General features: G+C 46.0%; 1 protein-coding gene across 2 annotated transcripts in view; it reads left to right on the forward strand.

The window, feature by feature from the left end:
- The window catches only part of ABCA3 (ATP binding cassette subfamily A member 3), a 72,586-nt gene that overhangs the window by 50,276 nt on the left and 2,939 nt on the right, over positions 1–19,371 (forward strand). For both annotated transcript variants that reach the window (XM_080981910.1, XM_080981911.1), the window contains exons 16-30: positions 1,847–1,997; positions 2,434–2,532; positions 3,326–3,518; positions 4,625–4,928; positions 5,666–5,939; positions 6,925–7,129; positions 8,276–8,495; positions 9,865–10,023; positions 11,279–11,451; positions 11,753–11,887; positions 13,434–13,628; positions 14,427–14,614; positions 15,032–15,202; positions 15,502–15,689; positions 16,746–16,819. In XM_080981910.1, the coding sequence (XP_080838036.1) occupies positions 1,847–1,997; positions 2,434–2,532; positions 3,326–3,518; positions 4,625–4,928; positions 5,666–5,939; positions 6,925–7,129; positions 8,276–8,495; positions 9,865–10,023; positions 11,279–11,451; positions 11,753–11,887; positions 13,434–13,628; positions 14,427–14,614; positions 15,032–15,202; positions 15,502–15,689; positions 16,746–16,819 (2,729 nt within the window). The remainder of the gene's footprint in view (positions 1–1,846; positions 1,998–2,433; positions 2,533–3,325; positions 3,519–4,624; positions 4,929–5,665; positions 5,940–6,924; positions 7,130–8,275; positions 8,496–9,864; positions 10,024–11,278; positions 11,452–11,752; positions 11,888–13,433; positions 13,629–14,426; positions 14,615–15,031; positions 15,203–15,501; positions 15,690–16,745; positions 16,820–19,371) is intronic.

Here is a 19,371-nt window from a genome sequence, read left to right on the forward strand (position 1 = left end):
AACAAGGACCTTGCAGTGGGTGGCATTCTCCTTTGGTAGCATTCACACAATTATTTCATTCTGTATGAGACTTGGAGGAGGAAGAGCCTAGTGACCTGTATGGCAGAGGGGCTTTAAATGTGGGTGCCCTCACCAATGGTGTGTATATATTCTGCATTAAAAATTTTTTAAAAACCTGTCAGGCACCTGGCAATTTCAGCGTAGCAATTGTTATTGCAGGGCAGCCTGTTGGTATGTAGTTTGAACACCCCTGAATGCTTCTTGACTGGATGGAAGTCAGTGGTAGATCATCTGCTTTGTTTGCAGAGGGTCCCATGTTCAAGCATGAGACTCTTAATCTCAGGGTTGTGGGTTCGAGCCTCAGGTTGAGCAAAAGATTCCTGCATTCCAGGGGGTTGAACTAGATGACCCCTGTGGTCCCTTCCAACTTTGTATTTCTATGATCTAATCCCCAGCATCTTCAAGCAGGGAAAGATCCTTGGTCTCAGACACTGGATTGCTGCTGCCAGGCAGTACTATTAGACAATGCTTTGCTAGATGGACCAACAGTCTGGTGCATTCAGACATGGGAAATATTTCGTTCATTTTCCTGATTATAACGCTAGCACTTCTGTCTTGTTTAGGGAAGTGTTTTTTTTAAAAAATGACTGATGTTTTAATGTATTTTTAATCTCCTGTTGGAAACCGCCCAGAGTGGCTGGGGAAACGCAGCCAGATGGGCAGGGTATAAGTAATAAATTATTATTATTATTATTATTTTATTTAATTAATATTTATTAAAGTTTCACAAAAAATAGAATCACATTAATAAAAAAGAAAAATTTAAAAGTAAAAAAGAAAAATACACAATACAAAATACACAATACAAAAAGATAAAAGGAAAAAAAAACAGTTAAAAACAATTCCGTCTTTTCATAACTTCTTTTACATTTACTTGTTTCCCGGACTTCCTCATACCTTCCTCTTTTGTATTCCAATTCAGTTTGTTAGTGCAGCAATTTTTCCCCTCCTTTTTAATCCCAATCCTTAATCTTAATATATTATAACATTAAGTTTTTACCTATTAAAAACCAATTTTTCCATTCTTTTAACCTTTTTAATCCTAATCCTTAATCTTGATATATTTATAACTTTAAAGCCTGTACAGCTAGAAGCCACTTAACTTCAATCCAACATCACTCTAACATTCTTTAATTTATTATTATTATTATTATTATTATTATTATTATTACTATTTATTTCCAATGCCACTTTCACACTGGAATGCCTGCTGTGGAACTGTGGCTTTTTTACTGATATACCGACATGTCACACTAAATTAAATTCACGCCAAGTGGATGTGCGGTGACACAAGAACCAACATAATTGGACAATAGTGCTCCTCCCCAACCCTTTCCTCACATACCTGCTTGTGTTTCCCCATGATTCCCCCCATGAAAAGGGCAGGAAAGAACTCTGTGTCAATACCCTTTTTATTTTTATTTTTTGTTTTTTATTAGTTTTCTTGATGAACAAACACAGAGAATAAAAAATAGTATGCCAATATCCTTCCCCAAATTTCACCACTTTAGTGATTTTATGGGTTAAGGGGCACAGACAGTTTTTTAATGGAATCAAACAGCAAAGAAATCACTGCATTCCATTAGTTTTCCGGAAGTGGTTTTTACATCACATTAAAGCCCCAACATAATGCGGAAATTAACAGTTAGGTAAAATGTCAGGGAAGTGGAACAAAATAAATGGAAACTCAGCATGAGGCAGCTTCCTATATGCACACAAAAATCTCTTCTCTTCTCCCGCACTTCTTCCCCCCCCCAAAAAAAAATCTCCATCTGCTCCCTTTCAGGTGCAGGATACCACATGGTGATGGTGAAGGAGCCGTGCTGCAACCTTGGCGAAATCTCCCGTCTCATCTATCACTATGTGCCCAACGCCACCCTGGAGAGCAATGCTGGGGCAGAGCTGTCCTTCATCCTTCCCAAAGAGAGTACGCACAGGTAGTGTCACCCTCTGCAACAACTGATGATGGCTTGCCAGGTCGTCATCGGTGTGGGAGCTTTGTCTGTTGTGAAACTGCAGTGCTGGGGGTCTCTCTAGCGTTTGCAAATTTCGGGCGTGTGTCTAAGCCAGTGAGAGCTCACCTTCTCTAGGCGAAGACTTCACCCTCCAAGGATCACATGCCAAGAGTGGGTGTGGCCATATTGTGAAATTGGACTGGCAAGAACTGCCTTGCAAATTGCTTTCCCAGCAGCTGGTAAACTCTTGTGTGCATTGAAAGTGCATTGAAAGCACATTCCCCACTCCTCCACAAGAACCCCAGGTTACAGGCCTTTGTCCAAAGGGGTAGGAAGCACTTCCTCTGTGTAATATAGGGAGTGTGAGGAATACGCTTTGAATGCTGAGGTTCTTTCCTGTTTCCTGCTGCTTTTCCAGGTTTGAGGCTCTGTTCACGGAGTTGGAGTTACGCCGGGAAGAACTGGGCATTGCCAGTTACGGAGCCTCAGTCACCACTATGGAGGAAGTTTTTCTCAGGTAGGGCATTGGGGAAACTAGCAAGGAAGGTAAACGTGCTCTTTCAGCAGGAGTAAGTGTGAGTTAAAACATGTTGGATTTAATTTCTTTCTGAAATAAGATTTGGATGTATATTGAGGGGGAGGGAATCTGAGATTAACAGTGCTGTTCTATTAACAGTGCAGTTTGGAAGAAATCCCCATTGAGTTCATTGGGACTCAAGTAAACAAAATGATGAAATGATTTGGCAAAACAAAATTTGGCAGTGGTGGGAATAATTTCATAAAAACATTTCTCCTCAAATTATGGGTCAATGCCATGAACTTCTGGTCAGATCCCTGTTTCTCTGCAGTCTGAACAACCTGCCCTCCCTTCTCCCTCTGCATCAGATGAGCGACCCACATGCACTGCCACCTTTTGGTACAATTGGGGGGGGGAGCACAGAGAAGGAGGGGCAGTGGCTTCATGATTGGCATCACAGCTGATCGATCAGCATCATGCACAGCTATGCTTTGAAAAGGGGGGGGGGGGTTGTTCTAAGATTGAAGCAAGGGGCAACCAATCAGACCTGCCCAATGCATACTCTGTGAAAGCCCATTTCTGCTTCAAACAGAAATGGGTCCAGAACATTGTGCATGACTCAGAAATGTGGCAAGTGAACTTCCAGAAGAGGCTGATTGCTAAAACTTGTATACAGGTATGACGCTGAGGTTGTTGGAAGATAACCTCTGGGGTGACTTAATTTTTAAAAACCCACAAACTCCACCTAATGCCAATGGCATTCGCTTACATGGATTCACTCTCTTCCTTTAAGAGTTGGCAAGCTGGTTGATTCCAGCATGGACATCCAAGCCATCCAGCTGCCAGCTTTGCAGTACCAGCATGAACGGCGATCCAACGACTGGGCCATGGACGACTCCAGCAGCCTGAGTGGGATGACTGACATGACGGATGACAGCGGGGCTCTGATCACGGAAGATTGCTCCAACATCAAGCTGAACACGGGGGTGAGCTCTGATTGGTTGCTCTGGTGCCATGGGGACCTGCCAGCCCTTGTGAACATAGCAATTGATTAATCATGGGTGTTGACAAAAATGGAACTCACCAGACTGCATGGCTTGAATGAGTAGTACCCTGAATGTGGCCATGCCTTAGTTCTGAGGAGTTTTATTTCCAGCCCCTTTCCTAATTATTCCTTAAGTTGAATCCAGCTTCTACCATTAGAGCACCAAGGACACTGGAGTCTTCAGCCTCCTGGGAAGATTATCATTGTTTCTAGGATAACTGCCTGATTTTATATTTGACTAAAATTCTCACCCATGACTCTTCCCATGCTCAAACTGTTTTTGCAAATAGAGTAGTACCTCCGGTTACGTAACCCTCTGGTTACGTGAACTGCAGGATGCGAAAGCGGCAAACCCGGAAGTATTTGACCGGGTTTCGCCGCATGCGCAGAAGCGGTCCTCAGATTGCGGAAACCTCGGGATCCGACCAGACCTCAGGAACGGATCCCATCCGCAACTGGAGGTACCACTGTATATGACCTAAATGAATGTTCATTATTGCTACATATGTATACAAAGCCAGACAAATTCAGCATAGGTGATTTTGTCAAGCACTCATCATAATACTGCTTATTGATGGCTGGTATGAAATTTCTTGGAAGTATTAGGTGCAACAGTGTATTTAAACATTTCAAAAAATGGTTTTGTAGTTTTAAAAACACATCACTAATTTTTTTTAAAAAAATTAAATGAAAAGGGGGAACGCTTCAATTCTTATTGATAATTGTTAATGCATATTTTATGTAAACCGCTCAAAGGCTTTTACGTTGAAGCAGTATACAAAGAAAATACAGGTGGTGTCTGGATGTGTGATTGCTGATATGCAGGTCCTTTGGACCCAGAAGAAGGCAGAACGAGGACAGAGCGGGATGTGCTTATATACACTCCACCGACACACGCGGGGGCTAGGAATGGAACCCTCACAGGGAATGGTCACCGCCTGCATATAAATAATAACAGCAACAATGCTCTGTTAATATCAAACTTTGTCTAATTTTCCAAGGGGATCCACCTTATCAGTATCCTTAGCCTGCTCTTTATCTTCATAGTTCTACCTCTGCTGCCAGCAGTTCTATGCCATGTTTATGAAGAGGGCTGTCTACAGTTGGCGCAACTGGAAGATGGTGGCAGCGCAGTTCCTGGTGCCTCTGATCTTCACTGCCTTCGCCCTGATTGTGGCCAAGACCTTTCCAGGCCCACGAGACTCTTCCCTGCTCAAGATGACCTTAAATCCGTATGGACAGACTACAGTGCCCTTTTCTGTCTCCCAAGAATCCACCCTGGCCCAGAGACTAGGAGAGCAGTATAAGGATATCGTGGACTCTCAGCACCAAGGGCCACTGGAGGTAGTGGGTGAGTAGCCGAACCAAGGCAGAGAACAGATATTTAGTCTGTTTTTAAGCCCTTTCAGCAAGAAGAGATGCTCCAAATCTTCTGGGTTTGCAGGAGAACAAATAGGAGCTTCTGCCGCTGTGGCTCAGCAGCTGGGATATGGCAAAATGCTCATGGGCATTGGAAGCACCTGAGGGAGAAGGCTCAGTCACAGAATGTGCAATATCAAAGTAGATGCTGGAAGGGGCAGGAGAGAACAATAGTGACTGGTGTGTGCCTGCCTTGGTGCATTTGGCAGATAGGGAGACTGGGGAGCAAGGGATTACGGTGGAAGGTTGTGGGGAAGAAGTCTCACATGGAGTGTAGAGTAAGGGAGCAAAAAGAGGAGGAAGATAGACTTCCATGTAAAGTTAAACACCCAACCAACTTTGGGGCTGCTGGAGTCATAAAAACAAGATGCTGTCAGCGAACACCAAGCTTCAGTAGGCTGTTCATGTACATTATTTATAGATATTCTGCTTTACTTGAGGCTTCAGGTCATGCCAAAATTTGGCCTAGTTTCCAGCTTCTGGCACATGTCGGTTTCCTGGAAATCCCCGTATCTGTTCAAACAGCAAGTTTCTAGACCTTAGGGTTGCAGAGAAAACCTTCCTCCACCTGTAGCAATATCTCCTAATGGCTCATCTCAAATGGCATCTGATTGGCCAACGGAAGGACCACTTAGGATGCCTGCTGCATTGACGAAAGTGTTGTTGCAGGTGACCTGCAGGAATACCTGATTTCTCGAGCAGCTGAAGAAGGGGGAGCCTTCAACGAGCGCTACATTGCGGCAGCTTCCTTCGAAGAAACTGGGGATCTCGTGAAGGTGACGGCTCTCTTCAACAACCAGGCGTTCCACTCGTCTGCCGCAGCCCTTCTCCTGGTTGACAACGCCCTGCTGAAGCTGCTGGTTGACCCCAATGCTTCCATCTCTGTGGCTAACTACCCACAGCCCCGCAACACAACAGAGACCGCGAAGGACCAGCTCATGGAGTGAGTTGATTCTTCCTTTCTTTTAAACAACGATAAATTCACTCTTTATTTAATTCCTTTATATACTGTGTTGCCTTTCCTCCAAAGAGCTGAAAGTGGCGTGCATAGTTCTCTCGCCTATCTTTTTAGCCTTACAACAGCCCTCTGAGGCTGCCACTTGCAGAGCAGATCTCCTGCAACTCTGTTCCATTTCCCTCCCAGCAGTCAGCCACCATTCCATGCCCATGGAGCATACTCAGTGTTTTTGGAGAGTTCCCTTTCCCGCTTCTCCTTGAATTTTCCCTGTACAAACCTCAGGATTCCCGAGTCTGTCACTACCACTCTCTCTTACACATGGCGTTTGCAGTTCTGTTGGCTATGCAAGGCCTGGCACCTGAAGAGCTGACTTCCCTGATATTAGTATAAATGGTGATGGATCGCTGTCTTTTTAAAAATTATTACTTTGTCCTGTATTAATTGTGTTTGGTTTTTAAATTGTTTTGTGAACTGCTTTGGGCACTTTTAGGCTGAAATAGCAGCATAGAAATGTTCTTCCAGAGGGTCCTTTTAAGGATGGGAAGGGGGGTTGCCCCCACCCCCAGTAGGGCTTATTCCAGTCTTCCCCTGCTTGGTGACTCCCAAATCCTATCACCCCTGCTGGTTGGAGTTGGAGTCTTGATGGCATCCAATGGGCTGGTGAAATCTGGCTTTATCCCTTTCTCATCCCTGCTGCTCTCTGCACACCTGCCTTTCCCCCTTGGATTGGGAAGACATGGAGACAGTGCAAGTGTCACCCCTTCATGAGCTAGACTTGGTCCAGGGCCTGCCAGTTGCTCACCCTGTTGCGCTGAAGTTCCTAGGATATCCTTGTTCTATTATAAAACCCCTGATTGGATCTTTTCTTGCTCTTGCTATTGCTTGCCTTCAGCCTTTTGGGTAGATGGGATGCTCCTCCAAATAAACATCCCTGGTCCTGCTCACCTTGCTGTCTTTAATGTCCCATCAGAGGCCAGACGGGTTTCGCCATTGCAATCAACTTGCTCTATGGAATGGCGTCGTTGTCCAGCACCTTCGCTCTCCTGCTCGTCAGCGAGAGGGCCATCAAGGCCAAGCACGTCCAGTTTGTCAGCGGGGTCTATGTCGTCAATTTCTGGCTCTCGGCCCTCCTGTGGGACCTCATCAACTACCTCACGCCCTGTGTGCTCATGCTGGTAAGTCGGCTCAGCTGCAGTCCCCAGGAGGTTCTTTGCCAGTGTTTTGGCAAAAATGCACCAGGAGATGTATGCTGAAAGAATCTAGCAGAGGGGCGGGGGCGGGACATGCTAATCTGGCACATAAGCAAACTGGCTCAGTGGTAGAAATCCACTTTGCATGCAGAAGGTCCCAGGTTTGATCCCCAGCATCTTCACATAGGGCTGGGGGAGACTCCCCATCTGGAATCCTGGACAGCCACTGGCATTCAGCATAGGCCAGGGTTTCCCAAACTTGGTTCTTCAGCTACTTTTGGACTACAGCTCCCATCATCCCTAGCTAGCAGGACCAGTGTAGTCCAAAAACATCTGGAGACCCAAGTTTGGGAAACCCTGGTGTAGGCAATACTGAACTTGATGGACCCAATGGTCTGACTCAATGTAAGGCAACTTCCTGTGCTCCTATTTTCTAGATTTGTGTGGGGAAGAGCATTATAATCAGTGCAAACCAGCAAAACATAAATTCAAACACTCTGATTTGTTTATGTTTATTAGATTAAGTAAATCAGTGACTGAACCAATCACTAAAAATTGAATCAAAAACTCATTTACTTAGCAGTTGGATAGAATACTGCCTGGATGTATTCCTGCCCCCCAAAGAATCCTAGAGATCATTTCCCCCCCACAGTGAAAGCTGAACATTCAAGCAAAGGAACGCTGACTATTCTTAAGAGGTGTAAGTTCATACGTCTCCTACTGCTGCTCTTGTAGCCATGGTGCTCATATCAGTCCCAGACTGGGCCAGTGACAGATATTTTGCATGCAGAAAATCCTAAGCTCAGTTTCAGGCATCTGCAGTTCCAGGGTTGGGCTGGATGACCTTAAGGATCCCTTCAAACTGTCTGGTTGCATGATCTTCAATTAAAAGAATCCGGAATGGGAAAGCCCTATACCTGACAGGGATGAATGGATCAAACTCTTTTCTAGTTCATCTCAGTCTTGTGCGTGCCCATTCTTCTGCAATTAAAAAACCCCCACAAAAAACCACATAAGTGAAATAATGTTTAAATAGTATGAATTTCTCCCCCTAAAATATGTATTTTCTTGTGCATTTTCTGCTGAAATACTTCCCCTCCCCCCGTTTCATTGGTTGATCCCTCCCTCCAGGTGATATTCCAAGCCTTTGACGTGAAAGCCTTCACCCAGGACAACCACCTTGTTGATGTGATGCAGATCTTCCTCCTTTACGGCTGGGCCACTATCCCCCTCATGTATCTGCTCAGCTTCTTCTTCTCTGTGGCTTCTACGGCCTACACACGCCTCACCATCTTCAACATCTTCTCAGGGACAGCCACCTTCCTGGCAGTCACTATCATGAGCATTCAAGGTAAGGGATCAGGGACCCCCATCCCTGTTGCTGATCGCATTTCCTAGTCTCAGTAATATCCTTGTGCACACATCCAGTCAGTGCTGTTTCCAGGGCATGGCACTCTAACCTGGAAGAGGCAGGAACACTCCATTCATCCTTTCTATGACAATTTGTGCTAATAATGCTATTGGGCTAGTCATATGTGAGCCTTTTCCCCCAATGCTGTTTGTGCCTGAGAAAGTTTTGGGGCGGTCATACTGCTTCATTCCCAATCAGTGCAAAATTACTCAATATGTTGCTGAACTCCTATAACTTTTCATACCGCAAAGGATCTGGGATTTAGGGTGAGGGTGTGTGTCCCACTTTCATTGCACTATTGCCCCTCTGGACGGCAATAAATGAGGTAGGTTTGTTGCAACTAAAAAAGCAGAACAAACCCACCCTTAACACACTTTTATTGTGTCAGGACCATGCTGCAGAATACATTTGCAATATAAACACTAGTCTGGAGGAGCTATATCTAAGGCTATATCTGATATTTGATACTCTCTACAAGGTGGAAATTTGCAATGCTGTTAGCATGGTGGGCCTTCTTCTGATCTCGTGGGGCCCTGGCAAATGTCCAGCTTTAACACCATCCAGAATACATTTTAACATTCATTGTTTGTTTGTTTAAAATATTTATAATTATGTCCCTTCCTAATGGCTAATGCAAGTATATAAGCCAACCCCATAAAAGCAAAACACCTACAAATCCTAAAGCTTTATCACAACCGAGATTGGAGATGTCACAACCAGGGCTGCCTGGTTATCACTGACCCATGGCAGGGCCTTTTTGTTGGTGGTTCCGCAGTTGTCGAATGGCCTCTCTAGTGATGTGTCCCTATCATTAACTTTCAAGATGAATTTGAACACCTTGCTTGTTTTCAAACCCACCAATTTGGTGGTTGCAAAATACTGCTCCTGGTAACCCTCAGATCATTGGATGGAAGAATATGTTTAACTACTTTTTTAAAAGTTTTTTTTTTTTTAAAAAAAGGTTTTATTATTAAAATAATTCAGGTATGTTTGAACATTTTTAAGGATTGTATGAAATGTATGTTTGTATACTTGTATATTCATAATATGTGTGTATTAATGCTGAATTACTTTTTTAAAAGTTTTTAATTGTCATTGTTTTCAGAATCACTGTGCTCTGTTTCTTAAAGTATGCAGCCCAGCTCCCAAAACTGGGCAGGAGAAAAAAGAGCCTGATGTAAAAAGGAGGAGGAGAAAAAGAATTATTAGACACAAGCATAGCCATCCTCTATGTATGAACAGGGCAGATTCATTAATATACCTGACTATCAAAGGCCACTTCCCTGACCTTCCCACATTTTTCTTCCAGAACTTGGAATGGTGGATCTCTCAAGGATGTTGGATAAAGTCTTCTTAATCCTACCCAATTACTGCTTGGGACAAAGCATCAGCAAATTCTACCAGAACTATGAGTTCATTCAGTTCTGCACCTCCTCGATCGAGTCTCTCCTTGTCTGCAAAGTGTTTAGTGAGTATCCAGAATTACCGTACTTTTCGCCCTATAGGACGCACCGTCCCATAAGGCGCACCTAGTTTTTTGGGGGGGAAATAAAGGGAAAAAAATTATTTCCCCCCCAGGCACGGGGCTGGGGCGGGGGAAGCCCAAGCTTCCCCCGACCCCAGGCCCCAGAACAGGCAACTCTCTGCAAGCTGCGGGAGCCCAGCGCCGGGCTCCCGCGCCTTGCGGAGAGCTGCGCGAAGTCTGGGCGCGCTGAGCTCAGCGCGCCCAGCCTTCGGCATGCAGGCAACTCTCCGCAAGACATGGGAGCCCAGCGCAGGGTTCCTGTGCCTTGCGGAGAGCTGCGCGAAGTCTGGAGAGCGAGAGGGGTCGGTGCGCACCGACCCCTCTCGCTCTCCAGGCTTCAGCGAAAGCCTGCATTCGCCCCATAGGACGCACACACATTTCCCCTTCATTTTTGGAGGGGAAAAAGTGCGTCCTATGGGGCGAAAAATACGGTAATCTTTTCGTCTCTGGCTTCTGTGGCAAGCCAAAACAACATCATCTTATTATTATTATTATTACTATTACTATTTATAAAATTTGTATAGCGCCCTATACTCGTAGATCTCATGGTGGTTCACAACATAAATTGCAATATTAAAAAACTCAAAATACATAATAAAAACAAAGATAACCCAATAATCCCCCCTTCTGCAACACATTTAAAAGGGCATTAGATGTCAGTCATTACACACACACCCCACCCCAGGACTGCCACTGAAAACAACAGCCTTGCATCAAGCTCACTGCTTCCCTTCCCTTGTGCATATTCAGTGTTACCCGTGTCCTGATGTTCAGGCACTGCAGAAGAGAAAGGTCTCAAACAGGGCTGCTCTTATCAGCAGTGTCTCCATCTTATCCAGTATTTGAAACTCCCATTGTTCTAGGCAAATTTTGCAGCAGGGGATTTCATTAGCACAAACAGTTTCTGAGGTCTGGGCACAGTACTGCACTTAAGATTTCAGATTAAAACTGCAGAGTGGAAGGGGGGTAAGTAAAGGAAAAGGAAAGGAGGACCTTTTTCTGCCTCCCCACTTCTCCCCTACTCTCTGAAGACTGGAGAAGAGACCCTCATAAGAATATTAGGGGGGATGGGCAGGGGAAGGACTAGACCATGTGAAAATTGTAGCTCTGTGAGGGGATTTGGGGAGTTAAAAGTACTTGTTTGGGATTGGACAGTGCCCTTCAGTATTTTCTCTCTCTCTCTCTCCTACCATTCCAGATATTACTTTCCAAACCAATTACTTTGCATGGGAGAGCCCTGGGATTGGCAAATACTTGACTGCCATGGCTGTACAGGGGCTTGTGTTCCTCATCCTCCTCTTCCTCATTGAGACCAACATCCTTTGGAGACTGAAGAACCTTGTCTGCAACGTGCATCGGAGGCGGAAGTGGGTAAGGATTTCCTGGAAGGAAGAAGTGTTCCTGGGTTGACAGAATTGTAAGCCAAGCTTCCCAGTGGGCTGTGTATACAGTGTAAGATATTCATCAAGCTACAGAGTCACAAGGCAGAACCAGCTGGAAAACAAACCAAGCTTCGGAGAAACAATTCTGCGTGGTTAAGCTGTAGTTGAGTAAACAAACCATGGCTTAGTATTATGTGTGAACCAGGCTAATTACTTGTTCGGCTGTGCCAGAATCTTGCATTATTGCAGTATGCTCATCGTCTATTTTCTGTTGGCTTTTTCTACAACAGGTGATGCTGCTGAACAGAGTCCCCATCCTTCCAGAAGACCGGGATGTTGCAGATGAGAGGAAGAAGGTTTTGGAGTCACCAACAGCATCCCTTTCATCACTGAATAGTCCCTTAGTCATCAAGGAGCTTACCAAGGTAAACGTCTGGCCCTCCTATGTGGTTTCTAAAGCTTAACCTCTCTTTGAAGATGTTGTTGTTGTTTAATTTTTATACCTCTTACATGCCAAAATGGCTTCTAAGCAGTTTACCAGTATAAAATCAATTGTACTATGCTATACACCAGGCTTCCTCAGCCTCGGCCCTCCAGATGTTTTGAGACTACAGTTCCCATCATCCCTGACCACTGGTCCTGCTAGCTAGGGATCATGGGAGTTGTAGGCCAAAAAACATCTAGAGGGATGAGTTTGAAGAAGCCTGCTATACACAATAAAACAAACCAGTTAAAAAGCATAGCAATAAAAACAGCTTAAAACAACTACAACAATTAAGTCAGGAAGTTCATATTCAGAGGAATGTTTTCCTGAAATGTGTGTATTCAGGAGCCGGCAGAATCCCAATACCAATGGGGGCCTCTTGAACAGGGAGGGCATTCCGCAACACTGGTCCTGTCAGTGAAAAAGCCCAACACCATGAGTGTTAAATGTGCTTTAAAGGTATGGTGTAGATGTGACCAAATCAGACCATTTTCAAGGCTAAATAAAAAAAATCCTTCCAGTAGCACCTTTAAGACCAACTAAGTTAGTTCTTGGTATGAGCTTTCGTGTGCAAGCACACTTCTTCAGATACACTGAAACAGAAGTTGCCAGATCCTTCTATATAGTGAGAAGGTGGGGAGGGGTATTACTCAGAAGGGTGGTGGGAATGGGAGATTGGCAGATAGCTGAGATGAGCCTGCTGACGACTCTTAACGACTGTAATAGGTCTTACAGGAAAAGGCATGACTAAGCCATTTCTCACCTTCTCACCCCTTGCCTTTTCCTGTAAGACCTATTACAGTCGTTAAGAGTCGTCAGCAGGCTCATCTCAGCTATCTGCCAATCTCCCATTCCCACCACCCTTCTGAGTAATACCCCTCCCCACCTTCTCACTATATAGAAGGATCTGGCAACTTCTGTTTCAGTGTATCTGAAGAAGTGTGCTTGCACACGAAAGCTCATACCAAGAACTAACTTAGTTGGTCTTAAAGGTGCTACTGGAAGGATTTTTTTTATTTTGACTATGGCAGACCAACACGGCTACCTATCTGTAACATTTTCAAGGCTGTAAGACTAACCAGGCTCCAACAACCACAACATGACCACTATTCTCATTTATTTATACTCCCAGTTGGAGGCAATGTGAGATGATTTTTTGCTGTCTTGTCCTCCAACTTCTGGAGGAAGTCCCATTTCCAAGTGGAGAGATACCAGTAGAGATTGGTCCACTAGGGCAATTGGGGCACTGCCCCACCAAACTTCAATATGCCTTCAGCCACCTCCCACCACTTCCCCACCCAGCTTCTTCCAATCAAGGGGTGGCTCTTCCTGTTGCTCTGGCTCCACCTGCTGTTGGTCTCCCTGCCTTCCACCCTACCAGTCCCAGTGGGCACCAGTCACACAAGTTATGGCGTCACTTCTTTGGGAGGAATGAGGAGGAGCCATCTTGCAACCCAGCAGTTTGTTTGTTTGTTTTGCTCTTCCAGGTGTACAGCAACAGGGACTCATGCCTGGCTGTGGACAGAATATCCTTGGCAGTCAATAAAGGGGAGTGTTTTGGGCTTCTTGGCTTCAACGGGGCAGGGAAGACCACCACCTTCAAGATGCTGACAGGGGATGAGAGCATCACATCGGGAGACGCCTATGTGGATGGCCACAGCATCCTGGCCAACATCAAAAAGGTAAGGGTTGAAACAGTAGGAAGAGCCCTGCTGGATCAGGCTAAAGACCTTGTCTCAATTCAGCATCCTGTCGTCAAAGTGGCCTCTGAGATGTCTCTGGGAAACCACAAGCCTGGCATGAGAGAGCCAGTGTGGGTTAGAGAGATGGGCTAGAATCTCAACTCTGCCATGAAGCTCACTGGGTGAGAGTCACGGCCTCTCAGGCTAACCTACCTCACAGGGTTGTCAAATGAGGAGGGCAAGGCCATGTATGCCACCTTGAGTTGGGGGGGGGTAGTATGTAAATGCGATACATAGATAAATAAATACAATGAGCGCATTAGCACTCTCCCTACTTGTGATCCCTGGAAACTGGTATTTAGAGGCATATTGCCTCCGACAGTGAAAGCAGAACAAGGCCGCCATGGCTAGAAACCATTGATAGGTCATCCTCCATGAATTTGTCCAGTCATTTTTTCCAAGTTGTTGGTTGTTACTTCTGTGCTGCTGCTGCTCCTTCTTCTTTATACAAACAAACTGGATTCCTTACTTTTATTTGTCACCAGACCTGCACCCCCTCCAACCTTGGAACCAACCCTATAGTCGCTGGTGGGTGCCAGGCTCTGTGGCCTCCGTGTTTCACATTCAGGGCTTCTCTCTTAGAAGCTCAGATTAACAGAAGCAAACTAGAGCAGCCTGGATAACCTTCATCAAGTGCAGGTCCAGAAGAGGCTGTTTTGGGTTTGGTGGGCCACTGAAACCATCAATAGGGAGGTTGCCGGGCAATTCTGTTGACTTTGGTCTGTCGTTTACATTCAGGTCCAGCAGCGGATTGGTTACTGCCCTCAGTTTGATGCCCTTTTGGATCACATGACCGGGAGGGAGACCTTGAGCATGTACGCCCGGCTGCGAGGGATCCCCGAGCGCTACATTGGCAGCTGTGTGGAGAACATGCTCCGAGGCCTGCTGTTGGAGCCACATGCGAACAAGCTCATCAGGACGTACAGGTGAGGCAGAGAGATGCTGGCCTCCAAAGCTCAGCCCCCTGCCGTGGATCCAGTCCAGAGAGTCCTCACCACACAGTTGTACTGGCACCAGGTTGACCCACCCCTGAGCTGGAGAGCTTTCCTCTCGCTCTTGTGCAGTTCCTGTTCGTTTCAGATAGGCTTGTGCAGGAGAACTTCTCAAGGGAATGTGTCCCCCGAGACAAGAGTTGCTTGCCTCCCACCCCCTCTTCCTCCTCACGCAGCTAAAAAAATAAATGAGAGAAGGGGTAATCCTAGTTGTCGATTCAAAGATTCACTTAGTGTCTCGCCCCAAGTCCATTGTTAATGGGTAAATTGTGGGTGAAGGCAGCCGGGGCAGAACGATCCCTTGATGGCTTTGTAACAGGCAAAGTCCATTGATACCTTCTCCTTCCACAGCGGCGGCAACAAGCGGAAACTGAGTGCGGGGATAGCCCTGATTGGTGGCCCCCCTGTCATCTTCCTGGATGAGCCCTCCACCGGCATGGATCCTGTTGCCAGGCGCCTACTGTGGGATGCAGTTGCCAGGACGCGGGAGTGCGGGAAGTCCATCATTATCACTTCACACAGGTTGGGACCATTTTCTTAGCCTGCACTAGCATGGTGGGATGGGAAGGGGTATCGAGGGAGAAAAGGGGCAGTGCTTATTCAACCCACTGAAAATTAATGAAAGACAGTTTGGGCTCCAGTACACCTATTATTTCAGAAATCTCTTCTATCACATCTTCCTCAAATCTGTATGCATGTTTGCACAACCACTGCATGTTCCATGGCTTGTATGTTGGTTTTAACGTAATTTGGTTTGAGTTACTTTTTGGGTTTTCTTTTTTTTAAAAAAAATGGTGACTATAAATAATTATATTCAACAGCATGGAAGAATGTGAGGCTTTGTGCACCCGGCTGGCCATCATGGTGAATGGGCAGTTCAAATGCCTGGGGAGCCCACAGCACCTGAAGAGCAAATTTGGCAGTGGGTACACCTTGCTGGCAAAAACCCAAAGCGATGATGAGGACAACCTTCAGGCCTTCAAAACATTTGTGGAGAAGACTTTCCCAGGTATGTACAGACAAGCTCGTGAGGACCTAAATCATAATAATTAGGGTGCCGGGAAATATGTAGTCAAATGAGTTTTAGTCAAACAATCAGTTGACTTTGTACAAATTTTACTATAGAAATGTGTTTGAATTTGCATATGTATTTGCATACATTTGCATGTGACTTAAGTGATTCTGAAGCAAGATGAAGCACATGCTTGTTGTCTCATAACCAACATTGACTTAGAAGAGGGCATTCTCTCTATTGTGTGAGAGATGCCGCCATCCATTTTTAATAAAGCTTTACAATATATAAATAGCAAATGCAGTAAAGAATGCTTAAGCATACGGTATTAAAGAAATGATTGAACATAGATTAATTGCCCATTTTCAGATGGAGCTACTGTGTGTGTGTGTGTAAGCAGTTTGTATGTGCTTTATATTAAATATATATTTAAAAATCTGCCTCCTGAATAATTGGGAGAATCTTTTTAGCTGTTTAAATGTTTTTGAATCAGTTTTGTATAATTAATTGATCAAACACTGTTGCTTTGTTTATGATCCTTAGGATTCACTTAGGGCTTTTGAGAGTTAAAAGCACTCATCACGTGAAATCAACTTTGTTTATTTACTTATTATTTATCTATCTTGTAAATCTTTACGACAACCCTATAAGGCTGGTCTGTTTTACCTCTATATTTGGGGTTGGAAAGCTTAAGCTGGGAGATTACAGGGTGGGGTGGGGTGGGGGGGACGTTGTTTCTGTCCCCAAAGGCCACTTAGGGAATGAATGGCAGCCCGAAGCAGAGGCTTCCTGATTTGTAGCTCAGCATCTTAGCCACACTTGTCTGTAGCTCCTCTCCTCCTCACCGCCAGCCAGCTTGAATGCCAGTGGCTGGGAATCACAGGTGGGCAGAGTGCTGCTCTGCTCAGGTCCTTCCTGCTGGCTTTCCATCAAGTCATCAGCTTAGCCACTGTGAAAACAAGATGTGGGACTGCATGGGCCATTGGCCCGATCCTGGCAGGAACTTTCTGGTGTTACTATGCTGGCTATATATCTCTGCTTCTCCTCTTCCAGGGAGCATCCTGAAGCATGAACATCAGAGCATGGTCCATTATCACCTCACCAACAAGAACCTCAGCTGGGCACAGGTAAGGGCTGAAGGGAATCTGCCGGTGGGCTTGAGCAGTGGCCACTTCTGAAGGCCCACCTAAAATGTCCTCCTTATTGTACATTCATGATAATTTGCAGGGGTACTGGGGGGGGGGGAGGCAGGGTTGCTAGACCAAAGGTGGGGAACCTTTTGCAGCCCGAGGGCCACATTTCCACCTGGAAAAACCTCTGAGGGCCAGAAGCATTTTCCTCTGCCCTCTTGAGCTCAGGGTGGTGGTGCAGGAGATAGTATTCTCTGTAGTTGTGGAACTCCTTCATTATACAGCTCCTGGCTTTTGACACTTCAGGTGAATGTTATTAGGTCTCAGATTCTTAAAATTTCTGTGATTGTAAGTTGCTTTCGTTGTCACCCACCCTGGGTGAAAGGTAGGTGATTAATAATAATATTTATTTATTTATACATACATACATACATACATACCCCGCCCATCTGGCTGGGTTTCCCCAGCCACTCTGGGCAGCTCCCAACAGAATATTAAAAATAGAATCAAACATTAAGAACTTTCCATGACCATAGCTGTCAACTTTTCCCTTTTCCTGCAAGGAATCCTATTTGGAATAAGGGAATTTCCCTTAAAAAAAGGGAAATGTTGACAGCTATGTCCATGACATCTGATGGGAGGGCATTTCACAGGGCGGGTGCCACTACTGGGAAGGCCCTCTGCCTGGTTCCCTGTAACCTCACTTCTCACAGTGAGGGAACCAACAGAAGTCCCTTGGAGCTGGACCTCAGTGTCTGGGCTGAACGATGGGGGTGGAGACGCTCCTTCAGGTATACTGGACCGAGGCCATTTAGGGCTTTAAAGGTCAGCACCAACACTTGGAATTGTGCTCGGAAATGTGCTGGCAGTCAATGTAGGTCTTTCAGGACATATGGTCTTGGTGGCTGCTCCCAGTCACCAGTCTAGCTGCCGTGTTCTGGATTAGTTGGAGTTTCCAGGTCACCTTCAAAGGTAGCCCCACATAGAGTGCATTGCAGTAGTCCAAGCGGGAGATAACTAGTGCATGCACCACTCTGGCAAGACAGTCTGCAGGCAGGTAGGGTCTCAGCCTGCGTACCAAATGAAGCTGACACGGAAGTGAACTGCGCCTCCATGGACAGCTGTGAGTCCAAAATGACTCCCAGGCTGCACATCTGGTCCTTCAGGGGCACAGTTACCCCATTCAGGACCAGGGAGTCCTGAACACTAGCCCACCCCGTCCCCCCAAAACAGTACTTCTGTCTTGTCAGGATTCAGCCTCAATCTGTTAGCCGCCATCCATCCTCCTGCCAGACACTCACACAGGACCTTCACCTCCTTCACTGGTTCTAATTTAAAATAAAGGTGGAGTTGGGTATCATCCGCATACTGATGAACACCCAGCCCAACCCCCCTGATGATCTCTCCTAGCAGTTCCATATATACATTAAAAAGCATGGGGTAGAGGACGGAACCCTGAGGCACCCCACAAGTGAGAGCCCAGGGGTCTGAACACTCATCCCCCATCACCACTTTCTGGACACAGCCCAGGAGGAAGGAGCGGAACCACTGTATAACAGTGCCCCCAGCTTCCAGCCCCTCTAGATGGTCCAGAAGCATGTTATGGTTGATGGTGTCAAAAGCCGCTGAGAGATCCAGCAGAACTAGGAAATAGCTCTCACCTTTGTCCCTAGCCCACCGGAGATCATCAACCAGTGCAACCAAGGCAGTTTCAGTCCCGTGATGAGGCCTGAATCCCAATTGGAAGGGATCCAAATGGTCCACATCTTCCAGGCATGCCTGGAGCTGTTCAGTAACCACCCACTCAATCACCTTGCCCAAGAATGGAAGATTTGAGACTGGGCGATAGTTGGCCATATTGGCTGGGTCCAAAGATGTTTTTTTAAGAAGCGGTTTAATGACCGCCTCTTTCAGTGGGTCTGGGAAGGCTGCCTCACAGAGGGAAGCATTCACCACCCCACAGAGCCCATCACCCAGCCATTCCTGACTCTCTTTTATGAGCCAGGATGGGCAAGGATAGGTTTCACTCGTCTAAGCAGCCTGTCCACATCCTCAGAGGTAACAGATTGGAATTGATCCCATGCAACTTGACTAGACAGGACTCTAGCACTCTCCCACCCCAGCCCTGCTCTTTACCTCCTTCCGAATCTGAGCGACTTTATCTGCAAAAAACTTTGCAAAATAATTGCAGGAGATCTTGGGGTCCTTACCGGGCCCCGATGGCAAAGGTGGTTCCATTACATTGCAAACCACCTGAAAGAGTCTCCTGCTGCTGTTTTCTGCAGATGCAATAGAGGCGGTGAAGAAGGTCCTTTTCACTGTCGCTATCGCCACTTGGTAGGCTTGACGTTGAACTCTAGTCTGTGTCTGGTCCGATTCAGAATGAGTTTTCCGCCACCAGCGCTCTAGCCGACTCAGCAATTGTTTCATCACCCTTAGCCCTGGAGAAAACCACGGGCCTATCCAGGCTCCATGCAGTTGGAGAGGGCACTTCGGAGCCAGACAGTCGATAGCTCTGGTTAACTCTGCATTCCAGCGGGCCACCAGGG

The sequence above is a fragment of the Podarcis pityusensis genome (assembly GCF_964106645.2).
Source record: "Podarcis pityusensis genome assembly, chromosome: 14".
In the NCBI taxonomy this organism is placed as follows: domain Eukaryota; kingdom Metazoa; phylum Chordata; class Lepidosauria; order Squamata; family Lacertidae; genus Podarcis; species Podarcis pityusensis.